The 16793-nt window shown below is 48.4% G+C and overlaps 1 protein-coding gene across 7 annotated transcripts in view; it reads right to left on the minus strand.

Moving 5' to 3' along the window:
- Window positions 1-12778: 12778 nt before the first annotated feature.
- Window positions 12779-16793, minus strand: part of COL6A3 (collagen type VI alpha 3 chain) — a 60859-nt gene continuing 56844 nt past the window's right edge. For all 7 annotated transcript variants that reach the window (XM_027667845.1, XM_027667847.1, XM_027667844.1 and 4 more), the window contains 2 exons: window positions 13816-13986; window positions 12779-13639 (listed from right to left, as the gene is read on the minus strand). In XM_027667845.1, coding sequence (XP_027523646.1) covers window positions 13599-13639; window positions 13816-13986 — 212 coding nt within the window. In that variant the 3' untranslated portion in view covers window positions 12779-13598. The remainder of the gene's footprint in view (window positions 13640-13815; window positions 13987-16793) is intronic.

Genomic DNA, 16793 nt, shown 5'->3' on the forward strand with positions numbered 1-16793 from the left:
TGCAAAGGGCATTTGCAGCCTTTCTCCTGGGCTGGCCCAGAAACCTCTGCCCTCATCCCCCAGCCCAAATCTGCCTTTTTCACCCCAAATCAGCCTTTCCCACCTCAAAATATCCCTCCAGGCTCCACAATCTGCACCTTCTACACAAAATCTACCCTTTTCAGCCCCAAATCTGCCTCCAGACCCCAAAATCTGCATTTCTTATCTCAGAATTTCCCTTTGCACCTCAAAATCGCTTTTAATGCCCAAATCTTCCTCAGATCCCCAAATCAGCAGTTTTTCACTCCAAAATCTGCCTCATATCCCAAAGTGTATTTTTTAGCTCAAAATTTCCTCATGAACCACAAATACGCTTTTTTTTACCCCAAAATCTACCCCGGATCCCCCACATTTACATTTTTTTACCTTAGGATTTCCCCCACCCCCTGGCCCCAAAAATCTGCCTTTTCACCCCAGAATCTGCCCTGGACCCCAAAATGTGAATTTTTTCACCTCAGAATTGTCTCTCAACACCTCAAAATCTGCCTCAGACCTCCAAAGTCTGCATTTTCACCTCAAAATTTCCTCCCAGACTCCAAAATTTGCTCTTTTCACCCCCAAATCTGCATTTTTTTTTTTTTACTTCAGAAATTTCCCCCACACCCCAAAATCTGCCTCAGAGTGCAAAACCTGCATTTTTTTACCCCAGGATTTCCCTCCACACCCCCAATTCCACCTTTTTACTCCATAATGTACCCCACACCCCAAAATCTGCATTTTTAACCTAAAAGTCTGCCCGTTTTACCTCAGGATTTTCTCCCAAGCCCCTAAATCCGTCTTTTCACCCCAAAATCTGCATTTTTGTTTTACCTCAGGATTTCTTCCCGCACCCCAAAACCTGCCCTCCGCCATCACCCCCCTGGGGTCTCTCATCTTTATCCTACTGATTGCCAGAATAACATCAGGAAAATCATGGAAATAAATGTATTTTTATCCTTGATGCTGTTGGATGATAATGGAAGTAAAGGAGCTGGATGTGTGGAAAAGTGGGATGATAGGGAATCAGGGGTGAGACTGAGTATGTCCATCTCTCCCTGTGCATTTGCTGACAAAGGATGGATGCTCCAGAAATAATGAACTTTTATTAAAAATGAAGAAGGAAAGCAGGAATCGCCTTGGTAACACATCCCTGGGTGCTGGGTTTTCCCTGGTTTCTTGTATGTGGCCATGGTGTGGAAGGAGCTGGGAAACCTTGTTGCCAGCCAGCTCAGCACTATGCTCTGGGAATTTTCCTGCCCCTGTGAGAAGTGAGGTATTCAGACTTTCACTAATTTGCTTTCTTTCAAGCTGTTTCATAGAGAAACTTGTTTTCTCCTGTCTGGACTTTCAGGAGAGGGATGATCAGGGTTTTCAGCTCTGAATGGGATCAGAAGTGGGACAAGGACACTTTTTCCAGCGTGGCCCAGCAGAGTGTGGTCACCTGCCAGCTTCCCGCCCCGAGTGGCTGACAGGAATGTCGGGCTCTCATGTCTGGCTTTTATTCTCTGAGAAATATTGTTTCATCCCAAAAAATTATGGAGAAAGCAGCTAAATAGCAAAGCTTTTGGGGACAGGTTTTCAGCCAACCCCGTACCACTGGGGGACGGAGGAGTGGTTTTGTCTTCTCATACAGTAAACTCCCCAGGAAATGAGAGGGTGCAGAGTTAAATCAAAGCTTGAAGTTTTCCCAGATTAAGGTATTATTAGATTAAAGTATTACTAGAAAGCACCGAGTTTCTTTAAGCCCAGCTTGGGCAGTCAGTTGCTGTTTCAAGGAGGTGTTTGGCCGTCCCTGTAAAACATGAGACACCTCATGATGCAGTAAAGCTCTCTGCAGAAAATTGTGTCAGTAAAGTAAAGGAAAAATATACTAATTGGAGGAAATTACTAGAATTTCTGCCTTGGATCAGCCAGTATCCACCCCTGAGTTTCTGAAAAATGGCAAAGCCAAGGGCTTGGAGAGCTGGATGAATTACTGACTTGTTTTTGCTGTCCTGAGGAATTAGCCATGTTGGTAGGGTTGCAAGGGACACTCAGTATCAAGGCTTGTTTAGTGGTTAAGGACTGGGATGGTGTGAGAACATGGGGGTTAAAATAATGTGGGGAAAGGCTGCAATGAGAAGGGTCATTACTGCAGAAGGATGGAAAGGCCCCATCTGAGTGCCAATCTCCCACTTTAGGGTAGGATTGCATCCCCAGGGGGATTGTATGGAGAAGCAGCCCCCTGCTCCACCCCGAGCTCCCCACAGCACATCTCTGATTCCCACTCTAAAGGGAAAGAGCTTAAAACATGCTTGAACCCCACTCACTTCTCACATCCTTCAGGATGTCAGCAGGGCTGCATTTGCCACTGGGAGGAAAGTCTCCTTATCCACTTGGCCTTGCTAACAAAATAATTCCAGAAAAGTCACAGTGCAGGTGGGTTGTAGCTGCCCGAGGGCTGGGTTCTTCTCAGTCCCCCAGCGATGGCATCATCAATTTTGTTGGCAGAGTTTGCCAGTTTGGGTGTACAACCCCCCTCCATCACCGGGCTCTGCCCAAGCCAGCCTGTGGGTGTGCTCCAAGCTGGCTCCCACAGGGACAGTACAAATGAAATGCTGCCTTGAAGGTGCTTTTACGATTCCCAGAGGATGGTTAAGAGGCTTTATCAGTGGCTTATTGTGAGGTGAGGTGAGATGAGATGAGGAGGCTTTATCAGTGGCTTATTGTGAGGTGAGGTGAGATGAGATGAGGACTGCTTGAGTACCCAAGGCAGAGGTTGGAAGCAGATGATCTTGAAGGTCCCTTCCACCTCAAACCAGTCTGTGATTCTGTGAGTACACAGGGGTTTTGTAACTGAGCTCCTCTGTGGCTGAAGCACATTTCTGCAGAATCTGTAGAACCTTCTTGGGAACATGCAGTTGTATTGTTGGAGAGGCAGGGGATGAGCTGCCCCACAGGCTTTCCCATGGGATCCTGCTCCATGGTGCAATTCCAGTCATGCAGGAACCAGAGCAGACGACGGCAACTGCACGAGTATTAAAGTTGCTGTGGCTGTTGATGAAGTAAGTTCTCCTTTTTTCCACCAGCCTGGCCTTTAGAGCAGGAGACAGCAGCTGTAATGTCAGCAAGGCACCTCTTCCAAATCTCACGCAGGGATTTCTGGCCACAAATCATCCCCTTGTCTCAACCAGCTCAGAGGGGAGACCAGCCAAGCAGGGTCTTCAAAAAAACACTTGGCTTTCCACAGAGAGGGTTATTTCCTTGCACCCCTCCTTGTCTGTGTGCTGTGGCTATTGCCCCCTGCCAGTCTCACGGAGAGCAAAGAGGTCTGTGAAATCCCAAAGCCAGCCCCTTTTCAGCCCCTCAGGCCAGGAGAGTTCCCTGCTTGTACGTGTGTTAAATAGACACAGGGCTCAAAGCTCCATTTCATACTGGCTCAAAAGGCATTGAAGTTAAGATGATTTCCCCCCATTTCTGGGTTTGGCAGGGAGGCTGTTTTCAGCAGGAAAAAGCTCCCTTGGCCCTGCCCTGGTCCCCATCCCACTTCTTGTTCCTTCCGTGAGTTGCTGTAGGTCCATGTGGACTTGGCCTCAAGCTTTTTCTTTCTTTTTTTTTTTCTTTTTTCTTTCTTTTTTTTTTTATTTTTCTTTTTTTAATTTTATTTTTCCTTTTTTTTAATTTCATTTTTTCCTATTTCCTTTTTTCTTTCATCTTTCTCCTTTTTCCTCTTGTCTGTTTCCTTTTTCCTTTATCTTTTCCCCTTTTCCTTTTTCATACATATATACTTCCCATTTCCCTTTTTTTACCTTCTCTCTTTCTTTTTTCATCTTTCCTTTGGTTTATTTTTTTAAATACACACGTATTTTCCATTTTCCTTTTCTCTTACCCCAACCCCCTACTTCCTTTTTTCTTTTTGATCCTCCTTCTCGTGCTGCCTTTCCTCTCCTTGCCTTCCCTCCTGGGTCAGGCTGGCACGCCCCCAGCGATGAGCTCAGGCAGCTCACGGCTGGGTCCCGGATCTGTGTGGGAGGCAGGGAGACGATGCTCAACCACAGAGCTCAGCCCAGCGCCTCTCTTGGTGCTCCATTTCCACCCCATCCCTCGTGTCTGTGGTGTATCCATCATCTCCCACTGCTCAGCAAGCAGGACAAACTCCTCTTATATATTTAATTGTTAAATTTCCTTTTTTTCTTTTTTTTTTTTTTTTTTTCCATTTCCAACCTCCAAAATAGGGCAGTTGGGTCTTATTCCTAGGGGATACAACCACTGGCCAATTCAGGATTGTGCTGCCTTCTTTGGGATAACCATCTCCATCCATCTACACGTGACTTGCCAATATATCCATAAACTTCCAGCGACACTTCTTGGAATAAGTGTGTGCTCGTTTCAAAAATGCAAATATTTATCTCCTTCAAGATGCCTGGCCTGAAATCAGGTGTCCAGAGGCGCCAGTTTTGTCTCACAGCAAAAGTTCCCACTGGGGGTCTCTGAGGCCAGAGGTGGGTGAAACCAGGATGCAGAGGGCCCTTCAGAACAAACCCATGGAGATTTGCTACCTATGGAGAGTTACCTGAGTTTCATGCTTTCCAAAACTGAGCTGCCAGAGGTGCCACAATGTGTTCAGTGACCACTGAACTCCCCAACAGGAGGGGAGAGCCGGGGGGGTTGGGCTCTGCTTGTCAGGAGCAAGGGACAGGACAAGGGGAAGCGACCTCAAGCTGTGCCAGGGCAGGGTCAGGCTGGGTATTAGGGACAATTTCTTTGCTGAAAGGGTGGTCAGGCATTGGAAGGGGCTGCCCATGGTGGAGTCCCCATCCCTGCAGGTGTTCAAGGAATGGCTGGACTCTGGTCTAATTGACAAGATGGGGAATCAGTCAGGTTGGACTTGGTGATCTTGGAGGTGTTTTCCAGTCTTAATGACTTTTTCCAACCTTAATGGTTCTATAAGATGCTGCTTGGCCACTGCAGCATTGTCTTTCTAGCTCTTCTAAATCCACCATGGGCTGCTAGCAACATTCCCAGGGGTTTACAGCTGGGAAATAGCAGCGACCCCCTAAGAGGGCCTGATGTCACAAGATTTTTCAATTTGATTTCCAGAGCAGTGGTCTGGATGCACTTCAAACTTCTGACTGCTTTTTCCAAGAACAGTTGTTGCTTGCAATTTTTCTCTTTTTTTTTTCTGAACTCTCACTTCCCCCGTGCTGGGACCATCTTGTGCAATCGGTGTCCCTTCATAGGCATGTCTGTGAGAAATGCAGAGATTTCCTGAGAGCAGTGCCATGGAAATTCCTGAGATTTCTGGTGCAGACAGATGTGTAGGCTGGGGAAGAGGAGACAGTCATTTAGGAGATGCATCTTCTGCAGAAACAAATTCTTGCTACTCGTCCTCTCTATTCTGTACCTGCCAAAGGGTTGTTCCCCCCATGGTATCCCAGAACTGAGGGAAGGCTCAAGCATTCACTGCTGTGCCAAGTTCCTGCAGCTCCTTCGTGCCTCTGGCAGGTTGGGGGCTGACAAACAGGGCTTGGACCTCTCCCTGCCTGCTGAAAATGCCAAGGGAGCAAAGGTGGGATGAAAACTCATGGGGAGATAGTGGATTTTGGCAGTGCCTGGGAACTGCAGCTCCTCCCATGCTGCTGCTGAGGCTGGGAAACTCATCACATGCAGCCTCTCACAGGCCTGGAGGAATTCAGAAGGATGCACAGTTGTGGAGCATGTAGCAAAGGAAAACCCTCTGACAGAAGAGTTGGAATGAGATGATCTTTAAGGTCCCTTCCACCCCAAACCCATCTGAGATTCTGTGACTCCCCACACAGTGAAACCCATCTGGGAAAAAGTGTTGAGCCCACGCTGCAAGGAGGGGAACCGGGAACATGGGCATCCAGGGATCAGCACAACACTGCTTCGGGAAATCCTCAAGTCCCCTCGGAAAAGAGCAGAGCTTAGCACTCCCAGGCACAGGCTGCCAAAGGAAATTTGTGAGGGGGATGTTCTCCTGCCCATCTTTACGTGACCACCAGCATCAGATGTCCCCGGGGTGGAACGCAGCTGCAGGGACGATGCACGGGGCTGACCAGAGTACAGCCCACTCTTTTGCAATGAGTTTGGTTCCAGACTGCAAACAAAAATGCCTTTTTATTCCCCCCCAAAAAACTAGAGAAAGGATGCAGCATACCAGCTGCTCTGCCTGCTGCAGTGGCAGAAGAGGAGGGGTGGAAATGAGGTGCCATTTTCAGTCTTGCCCGTCCAGCAATGGCTCAAATGTCTGTGGCAGAACTGGGGTCTCCAAAGTGGAGGCTTTGAATAGAGGGGGGCCAAATGGATGAGGGATTAAAAAAGCTGTGGAAAAGTGAAAAAAGGCCTGGGTTGTTAAATGCAGATATGCAGGTGATGGTTGATGGTTTCTGAAGCTGTGGGATGATGCAAGCCCTAGGTGGGAAGAGTAACCATCCTTTTCTGTGTGCCCACATTCCTTCCCAAGGCAGCTGGGGCAGGAAAATAGGGCAGATATGGCTTTGTTCAGATTGGGGAAAAAACCCACTAAAAATTAGATGTAGCCCCCAAATTAGAATCACCTGAGCTGGAAGGGACCCACAAGGACCATCCAGTCCAGCTCCTGGCCTTGCCCAGGACACCCCAAAATCCCATCCTGGGGGAGAAATAGCATTAAATAATCCATCCTGAGGGAGAAATAGCATTAAATATAATGCTTCTGCCAGCCCAGGACCACCTGCATCTATTGCTGGGGGGGCACAGAGGACGATGCAGAGCTGTGGTGCCTTTGCCCATGGTTTGCATCCCAAGGGAAAGGGATGAAGGATGAAAAAGCACAGAGAAAAGAAGGAGTACAATGCAAGTGGGGATTTTGAATAATTATTTTGGAAAAGGCTTTGGGATCTGGCAACCTTCTGCTGTGTGTCAAACTGTCAGTCAGTTTATCCAAAATCCACCCCTGTGTAACTCCAAGTACTGGGAGTCTGGGAGCTGGAGTTTGACCCAGTGAGCCATGCACAGCACCCAGGGCAGGATTCTGGCTTTTACAAAATCATTTCTCACTTCTAGCAGCCTTAAAAAAAAGATGAACTGGGGTAAAATGCAATGCCATGAGATCTGTGGAGCTGTGGGTTTTGATGGGAAAGGTCAGGCTCATTGTATCTAATCCTCCTGCTGCAAAACTTCCCTTTTAAACCATTGGTTATCTCTTTTTTTTCTTTCCCCTTAGAAAATCATTCCTGCCCCCAAAATTACCAGATTTCTGGGAAAAAATGTGTGAGCAGTGAGTGAGAGTATTTAACTTTCCTTTCCAAATGGCACTTAAACTTTTAGCTGCTAGACAGTAGGTGGGAACGTTGTCATCCGAGATTTGCCATCAGTAAATACGAGGATCTCCTCAGGGCTGGAGCAGGGAAGCAGCAGGGGAGCCTGAAATCCAAACGCTGTAGAAGAGTGGCCACAGTGCTCCAGTTGTTTCCAAAGGCTGTGTCATGCCCTCTGCAATATTCCAGTCAGTCTAATGCAATGCTCATTTTTTTCATTAACCTCCAACGCAACCTCCCCATCTGTCGAATTAATCACTGCTGGAAAGCTAGAGGGGTATTTTAGAAATAACAAACTACTGATTTTGTCCCTAGCAATCTTTTTTTCCAGGCCCTCAGTTCCTCTTCTGTTCATTGACCATGCTCACCATCTTGCAGAACCTATTTATAAGCTTTAAATTTTATATATATATATATATATATATATATATATATATAAATTCACAGACTTTAAAATAATTTCTACCTTTTTTAAAGAACAATGACTTATTTGGCCTTTGCTCACTGGGATATCCTAAAATTGAGACACTCCCATCTCAGAGGGGATCCCCAGCAGCACACTGGTGTGCTTTCATCCCAGGTTTGGAAGCTAGTTTTCGATGAGTGAGAGTTGGATGTTATTCCTAGGGTATTTCCTTGGCTGCAAGGCATGGAGCTAGGAGTTTGGAAATCAGAGAATCCCTAGGTTTGTGTTGGAAGGGACCTCAAAGCTCATCCAGTCCCATTCCCTGCCATGAGCAGGGACACCTTCCACTAGCCCAGGCTGCTCCAAGCCCTGTCCAACCTGGCCTTGGACACTTCCAGGGATGGAGAAGCCCCAGCTTCTCTGGGCAACCTGTGCCAGGGCCTCCCCACCCTCCCAGGGAAGGATTTCTTCCTAATATCTCATCTAACCCTGCTCTCTGGCAGTTTGAAGCCATTCCCCCTTGTCCTGTCATTCCATGCCCTCTCCACCTTTCTTGCAAGCTCCCTTCAGGTACTGAAAGGCTGCAGTTAGGTCACCCTGGAGCCTTCTCTTTTCCAGGCTGAACAATCCCAATTCTCTTGACCTTTCCTCAGAGCAGAGGTGCTTCATCCCTCTGATCATCTCTGTGGCCTCTTCTGGACTCGCTCCAACAGGTCCATGTCCTTCCTGTGCTGGGGGACCCCAGAGCTGGACGCAGCACTCCCCCTCCCCAACAGAGCCTTCCCAAAAGCTTTTCAGCCCCAGTGGCCAAAAGCTGGAAGCACAAGGCAGCACCCACCAGTCTCCCACATCTCCCCCTGTGCCTCTTGCTCCCTGGGTGGGAAAAACCCTCAACCTCTTGCCCTCGTTCCCCCTATTCCTGCCCTTTCCAACCCCACTGTCCTGGAGAGCACAGCAACGGGCACATCCTCAATCCTCTGCCCGGGTTATACCTTTACAATATCCGATTTTGGTGGAGCAATAGGATGAGGTCACCCCAGCCGGCCGCACTTTTATTTCGGCACGGTCGCTATAGCAGCGGAGGGCGAAACAAAACATATAGTTCACCAAAGCAAAGTTTCCTGGCTCCTGGTGTTCATTTTTCTTCCTGAGCTGGCTTGGGAAGGCAGCTGAGCGGCAGCTAATGGAAACTCCAACGTCTTTCCCTCTCCCCTGTCTGCTCCTCCGTCTCCTCAGCAGTGGAGATAAAGGTTAGACATCTGGTTCGGATCTGCCCCGTTCGGCCGAGGAAGAGCCGTGCTCCCGCCGTCCCATAAATCATCCCACAGCTGGAGCACAGTCCCGGCCGTTCCCGCGGCTGTTTGCCCCGCCACGTCCGATTTAGCCGCGGGCTTTGCTTTTGGGGAGGCTGTGCTTCCAGCAAGCTGCCTCCTGCCATTTTGTGAGTGAGCCACAGCTGCTGGGCAAGGGTTGAGAAATTATCGTGGGTTTAAAATGATCCCAGGATTTAAAGCCACCCAGGATACTGGGCTCGGGTCAGCTCAGATGGCAGGAATGGTGCTTGCTTGTGCAGCCAGATGCTGCTCCCAGGGGGAAACCACTCTGCCCTAAGAGCTTATGGGGCTATAAAACACAGGCAAAAAGCAAATGAGCACCTAGAAAATCTGGGATCTTTCAAATCCCTTTCTCCCAGCTTATTGTTACTCAGAAGTTTAATGATTTTGGGGTTGGGAGATGTAGCACTTCCATTCCACAAGCAGAAGGAAGGGCCAAGGGTAGGGTGGTGGCCACACAGAAAACCCCTGGCCAAGAAAATGCCCATGTCTCTGCCCCAGTTATGTGAAGATCCTTTTCTCCAGGCTCAACTGCTTCAAGTTTATCTGCATCTATGCTGAAGCACTTGGATACAGTCCTAATTTCCAGGAACACCCAGCGTGGAAGACATCCTTTTCCTTCAACTCTTGACCTTGCAATGTCAACACTTGCTATGTAGGGCATTGCTGGAAAACCCTCTTTAACTGGAAGGATACAGGATAGGCAGGTACATGTGTACATCTATGGACTGTTAGACTGACTTTCTTTACTGATGTAATAAATTTAATACTGCCTAATAAAATGTGTCAAAGCCACTTTACCTCTCCTTGTAAAGGTCTCCCAAGAAGGCCAGGATTAAATGCAAAGCTACAGCATTAAGGGCACCAAACCAAACATTAAATGCTGATGATGTCTTAAATTTAAGGGTCTGCTTTCAATGTTTAACTCCCTCTAGGGAGGAGGTGTGGGTGCAGGAGGGGATGTAGGATTTTGTGGTTTCTTCTGGGCAACCTTACTGTGAAATACTCCATGACAAGGGTCACTAGTAAAAGAAGGGCTGCTGGCTTTGCTGATTGTAATTCACCCATCTCCCTTCAGTACCTGAAGGGACCCCACAAAAACGATGGAGGGAGACTATTTACAAGATCATGAAGGGACAGGACGTGGAGTGATGGCTTCAAACTGACAAAGAGTAGGTTTAGATTGAGTGTTAGGAAAAAATCCTTCCCTGTGAGGGTGCTGAGGCCCTGGCACAGGTTGCCCAGAGAAGCTGCTGCTGCCCCATACCTAGAAGTGTCCAAGGCCAGGTTGGATGGGGCTTGGAGCAACCTCGTCTAGTGGAAGGGGGTGGAACGAGTTAATTTTAAAGGTTCCTTCCAACCCAGGCCATTTTATGATTCTGTGACTGGGACAGAATTAACACAGATTTGAAGACAAAGCATTAAATTCAAGGCTCCCTTGGACTTTATGCAGGTCTCCAAGTCAGGGTCAACTCAACCTTCGTCAGCCTTGCAAAGGTTTCCCTGACCCATTCCTGTAAAACTCCAGAGATTTAAAGCAATTCCAGTGAAGCTCTTTTATTCCTCAACGTGCCCTCAGCTCACAGGGAAATTCGAGGCTGGAGTCTGACTTTTGTGTCTTTGCTGTCCCACCCCTGGGCAGGGGTGAAGCAACGCCACTTTTGATGCAGGAGGTTTAGACAGGATGTCTCCATAAGAAATCCTGCTTAGAGGGGATTCTAAGGCCACCCCAAAAGCAGCAGGGTGTGGATCTCGGGGCTCCCCAATGGGCAGCCGGGAGCAGAGTGCGCTGAGCTATTTTTACTCCCGGTCTGGTCCCGCAGCCACGCTGGCAGATGCGCTCCCAGCTGCTGATGACTTCCATGTGTAGCCCCTCGTGGCCGCTGGCCGGGGGCCCGGGGCGTAACGTGCTTCCTTAAAAGGCTCGGGAGAGGCGATGCAACGCCCCAGGCATGGGAGGGAATGAGGGGCCCCCTTCCCAAGCCTCCTCCTCCTTCCCCCCGCCCGGCAAGTTGTGAAAGCCCGGGCTGCGCCTTCGCATCCCGGAGGTCTGCACGGTTCATTGAAAGCAGCTTTCCCGGGAAACGGAGGCGGCACAGGCGCTGGGAAACCTCTCCCTTGCTGCAGAGGGGTGGGAGGACGAAGGGAAGGATCACTTTAACCTCAGTGCAGCTTTCATCCCCCGTGAGAGCAGAAAAGGGGTTTTGGGGCAGGGCGGACCGCGGTGTCCTCGGGAGCAGCCGCAGCCGGGAGCAGCCGCTGCAAGACCCGGTTACGAGAATAAATAAATAACATTCACCCATTCCCCTCTTTTTTAATGAAGTCCTTGTGATGTGCTCGGAGAGGGTGCCAAATAAACAGTGCAGTTTCCCAAGTGCAGCTGCCATGGCTCGGCTCATCCCCAGCCGAGCGTTGTCCTGCTGTGCCCTATCTCCACTCAAGTGGCTTAGTACTGACGGGAGGTTTTGGGAGCTGGGCTGCTCTGCATGCCGAGAATGGGGTGCTTAAAACTGTAAAGCCCCACGGGGACAAAGCCCAGAGCAGCCCTGCAAGCTCTCCTTGCCCCCCCCGCTGGATTGCAGATCCATATGGATCTGCAGCCCCACTCAGCTGGACAAGTCCAGGTGAGGCTCTCTGAATCCTCTTGATCGTGTGTGCAGCATTGAACAGGGAGCCTGAGGCATTGGACCAGCTAAATTCAGTCTGGTAAATGGTGCTATGGAGGGCAAATCATCCTACTGGGGGGGGTGCTTCCAAAGGCATCGCATACAACACACGTGGAATGTCTCTTGTCATGGTCCTTGGAGACCCACCCGAAGTGCTTCAGAAAGTATCACCTCAAAATGTGCAGCAGGAGAGCATCAAGTTGCCTCCTCCTTGTGACAGTTCCACCCTGACCCTTGGAGGAAAACACTGGATAAGCCCTAAATTGTGAGGAGCCCTGGGTCTCCTTCCCAAAATTTAACCAGTGCAACCCAGTTCTCCAGAAGTCAATGCCCTCTCCCTTGGGCCTGCCCTGCTTTTGGTGTTCAGTTGCCCTCTCCGTGGAATGTGCCTGCAAGGCTCACTTCTTCCTTCCAGGCACCTCCAGCAGGAAATGGGAAATGTTATCCACCCCCACCTGCAGACCACAATGGGGGCTTGAGGAACATTGAGGAACATCAGCCCCAGAGCCCAGAGCTGCCCCGTGCCCTGGGGCGGTCACGTTCATCAGCTTCATGCTTTTTCAGGGGGGATTTTTGGAGAGGCAGGGAAATGTGCATTGTTTCTGGGAATTTTGGCTTCCTTGGTTGAACTCAGATAAGGACAGGAATAGCCAAAGGTCAAAATCATGGCTGTGGACAGCAAAGGAGACAGATGAAAATACTTATGGGGTCATTGAGTCACAGAGGTTGAAGGGACATCCAAGTCCAACACCCTGCTCAAAGCCAGCCGAGGCCAAGTTGCTCCATGCCATGTCCAGCTGAGTTTAAATTCTTCCAGGATGGAGATTTCACAACCAAGGCATCTCAGTTTCCACCTTTTTCCAAGCTGGAAAACTCCAGGTTACCAGCAGCATCTCAGTGATGCTCCCCTGAATATCCATACTACATCCATCTTGCCTTTAAGGGACAGGGGGATTTCCCAGCAAATAACTGCTTTCCAAACCCTGGAAAATTACTCCACTGATACCCACTGTGGCTTTAACAAAGACAAACCCATGAGTTTCTCAAAACCTCCATTAGACTTTATTTAAAAGTTCTTTGTATAGACTTCCTGACACGGAATCCACAATAAAAATAAAATCCCTCTCCCACCCACCGCTCCCCCCTCCCCAGATTGCTTTGCTTTGTATTTTATAAAACATACAACATCAGAAGAATGCCAGAGGCATCCTACACCACAATTTAAAAATTTGTTAACTGAGGCCTTGGTCCCAGCAGTGCATTTGCATTTGGAAACTTTGCTTCCTTTTCCTTGCTAGTTCGGTTGGCCACATGTGTAACAAATGTATACAAGAGATCTAGTTTGAGATCTAATCCAGCAAAAGGAGAAAAACAATAAAAGAAGAAGAGTGAAAATGGAACCACTTGTTTATCTGAATCAGCCACTCTCTTACACAAAGGCTTCCCCTCTGTAAAGGTACACTCAGTTATGAGAAGGTTCAAAGCAAGCAGGTAGCAAGTTGCAGTGAAATTATTATGATTCTTTTTTTTTTACTTATTTTTATGGTGCCTTAGACAGGCAAACTGCCGAAATCAGGATAAAAAGGGTAATTTAGAGACACGTTGAGAGACAATAACAGTCTGCAATTAGGTAAATATTTGGCAATTTTGAAGCTATACAATATAACCCTGGCATGTGTAGCACTCAGTCCACAAACAGTTTAGCACCATATTGATAGGTCATGCAGCAAACCCCTTCCTTCAGGGTTTGCTTGGAAGTTAAAAGCATGAAATATTACAGTGCAAGGTCGTCTATACCCTTAGCTTCTATAGGGGCAAGGTGGCAATGGTGATGCTCCTGGCTGTCTCAGAGGTATGTGTTGGCCAGCCCCGGGCTCTATGTTTTTATCGTTGTCATCACACCAGAGTTGATGTTCCCTGAAAGGGGTTTGATGGAAAAAGAGGAAATAAATAAGGTTATTCCATGCAGGATACTGGGGGAAGGTAAATGAGTTAATTGCCAGGGCTTGCTGAGGAGTCCGGCATCGTGAGCAACCCCACAACAGCCACGCAAGGGACTGGGAATGCCAGGGATTTGCCTGACCCCTTCTTACCAGAGATGCAAAAATTTTCACATTCTTTCTGCGTCTGAAATCTGTTCTCGTTGCCGCCGCAGCCGCCGTACCAGAACCGGGCGCAGCTCCTGGTGTTGGGGTCGTGGTACCACATCAGCACAAAGTCCCTGCAGGTCCCCACGTCCTTCTGCAGCCAGCAGATGTCCACGGCTGCAGATAAAAGCAGGAGCAAGAGTGGTCAGCAATAGCACTCCTGGGCGAAGCGCAGCCTCTCCTGGCTGCATTTGCACGGCAGAGAAATGCCTGTGAGCAGGGCTGGCATGCAAGCTCAGGCAGGGCAACCACGGCAATGACTTTGCAAGTCTCCTGTGACTAAATCCCATCTCTTTCCTTGCAAAGAGAAGGTCTTTCCCTGGAAGTCACCAGCCCTGATCCAAAGCCCTCATCCACGTTGCTGCCATGTGTCCATGGAGTGATGATGAGATGAAGGAAGGGCACTGCACAGCAGCAGTTGCCTGCAAATCCCCTGGATCTGCAGCAAGTGACTGGCAGGTCTCAGGTCTGGGAGAGGACTGGCTGGGCTGCAAGGGAAAATGCACTGGCACCATCATTTTCCTGTTAAAATGCCTGCCTTCCTCTGAAAAGAGAAATCTTCCATGTGAAGATGCTCCTGGATCTACCACACACTGCCCACATTTTCCTGCATCCCTTGCTGGGTGAGCAGGGAACAAAATAACAAAGCACTTGGATGTGTTAAAATGAAATTTCCAAATAACTTTTAAAAAATAAAATGAAATCTGATATTAGCCATTAATTTACTGTGTCACAAACCTCCCTTGCACACAGGGGTGCAGAAGGAGCTCGTGCCACCTCTGCTCAGCAGGGCATACCCATCCTGGATGAGGGGGAGTCACAACAGACAAAGTGTGAGTTCCTCTTGCTAGAGGGGTGTTTGCAACCTTTTTTAAGAAAAAAAAAAGCCTTTACCTTCTTTCCTTTTTTTTTTTTTCCCCCCCATAAGCAGAGTTAACTCAACTTGTCCCAAGCAATAAGGAAAAGCATTTTGCAAGGATCTGAAAGATCTTACCTGGTCTCTGCTACACAAAAGAATATAGGAAAGACTATATAGATAGAGGGTGAATATATACATAGATGCATTTGGCAGCAAGTTTCTTTAGTGCCTGCTGAAAGCAAAGGTGTATAAAACCCCTCTAACATTTTAATAGGAAGAAGGGCTCAGAGGATTATCCCTGAAATCCCAGCTGGAAAGTAGGTCAGGCAGTGGACCCTGGGCAGCAGGTTCACTTTAAAGGAAATTGCAGCTGGTGCTGCAGTTGCTCAGAGCTCAGGAATGCTGCAGCAAGGCTGGGATGCTCCTGGGATGGACAGGAAATGTCCGGAATGTCATAGACCTTGCACCCCTCCATCCTCAGGTATGACCTTCCAGTTCAGCTCTGCTTTTGGGCTCCTACAGCCAAAAGCCTCCCCATGCCTTTGGCAGGCTTTTGGCCTTTTTTATATTCAGATTTTTTTTTCCCTAAGCTCATCTCCCTTCTTCCACACATTCCAAAACTCTGAAATCCAGCAGATGTGAACATAGAAATTACTCTACCCCAAACCCTGCACAGGAATCAAATCAACCAGTAAACAAAACATTCAGGAAGTATAATACAGTTTTTCTCTGTAGAATGAGGTCCAGGCAACCCAACATCCCCCTTCCCCCCCCCCATCCCTTTGGAAGGTAGAATCAGCCTTCAGAATCAGCAGATGCACAGGGAAATTCAACCACCACTTTAAAGGCAGAACTAGCTTCAGGAAAGCTGTGGAAAATTCACTTAAGTTTTAGTCTTCAGTGTGTCTGCTGTCATATTCCCATGAGTGGCTTGTGCCACTCTCTGGTTTCACATCACCATGAGTGTGGCTCAACCCCTGAAACCTACCAAAAACCCCAAGCCCAAAACACAGTGAACCCCAGAATCCCAGAATGGTTTAGGTTGCAAACTTAAAGCTCACCCAATCCCACCCCCTGCCATGGGCAGGGACACCTTCCACCAGCCCAGGTTGCTCTAAGCCCTGTCCAACCTGGCCTTGGACACTTCCAGGGATCCAGGGGCAGCCACAGCTTCTCTGGGCAACCTGTGCCAGGGCCTCACCCCATCACAGGAATTTATTTCTTCTATATATCTAACCTAAATTTTCCCTCTTTCAGTTTGAAATGGAAGAAAAAGCTTCTCCAGAAATTTCAAATAATTGATGGAGAGCAAGAACTAAGGAATTAAAATGTGTTTTAAGCTGTGGCTGGCTTTGGCAAGTTCAAAAGATGGGGAGAGCCATGGCAAGCCAGGGTTTTAATTCACCCCACGGAGTAAATGTGACTGGGCTCCCCAGTGGTACGTGGTAAAAAATGAAAATAATAATAAATGAATCATAGAACCATTCAGGTTGGAACAGCCCTTGAGTCCAACCATTCCCCAGCATTGCCAAGTCCACCACTACACCACCAAGTGCCACACCTATACAAGAAATATATATATATATGTATATAAAGTCAATAAATAAAGGTTATCACAGCTTTTAAAAGGTTTCAAATGGAAGGTGGGTCTGTGCATATTTTTGTATCCCAAGAACCCTAAGGTTTGGGAAAGAACAGTGCCTGGTATGGGCTGAACTGAGAGCCCAACCCAGTGCCCAGCATCTTAAAGCTGAGCTGCACATGAATCCTGTGTCTCTTTTTCCCTGGTGGATTCAAGCCCTGGTTTTTCAGAAAAAGAGAAGAGGATAAAGTGGAACGTGGCGGGCAGAGACACGAGCGTCCCTCCAGGGCCCCTCAGCTGCTTTTCTTGACTATCTGCCTGGGGCAGAATGGTGCCAAGTTGATGAAATACCATTTTAGCCTCAACAACAGTTGCTGGAAACATCATCAAGGCATGTGACAATGATCAGAAGGGGCTGGTCCATGGGTTGGGGCTGGTAAAACCACACCAGGGGGGCTTCCCTGCTCTGTGAGGGCGCAGTCC

Source organism: Corapipo altera, unplaced genomic scaffold, assembly GCF_003945725.1.
Source record: "Corapipo altera isolate COAL_440 unplaced genomic scaffold, ASM394572v1 354, whole genome shotgun sequence".
In the NCBI taxonomy this organism is placed as follows: Eukaryota; Metazoa; Chordata; class Aves; order Passeriformes; family Pipridae; genus Corapipo; species Corapipo altera.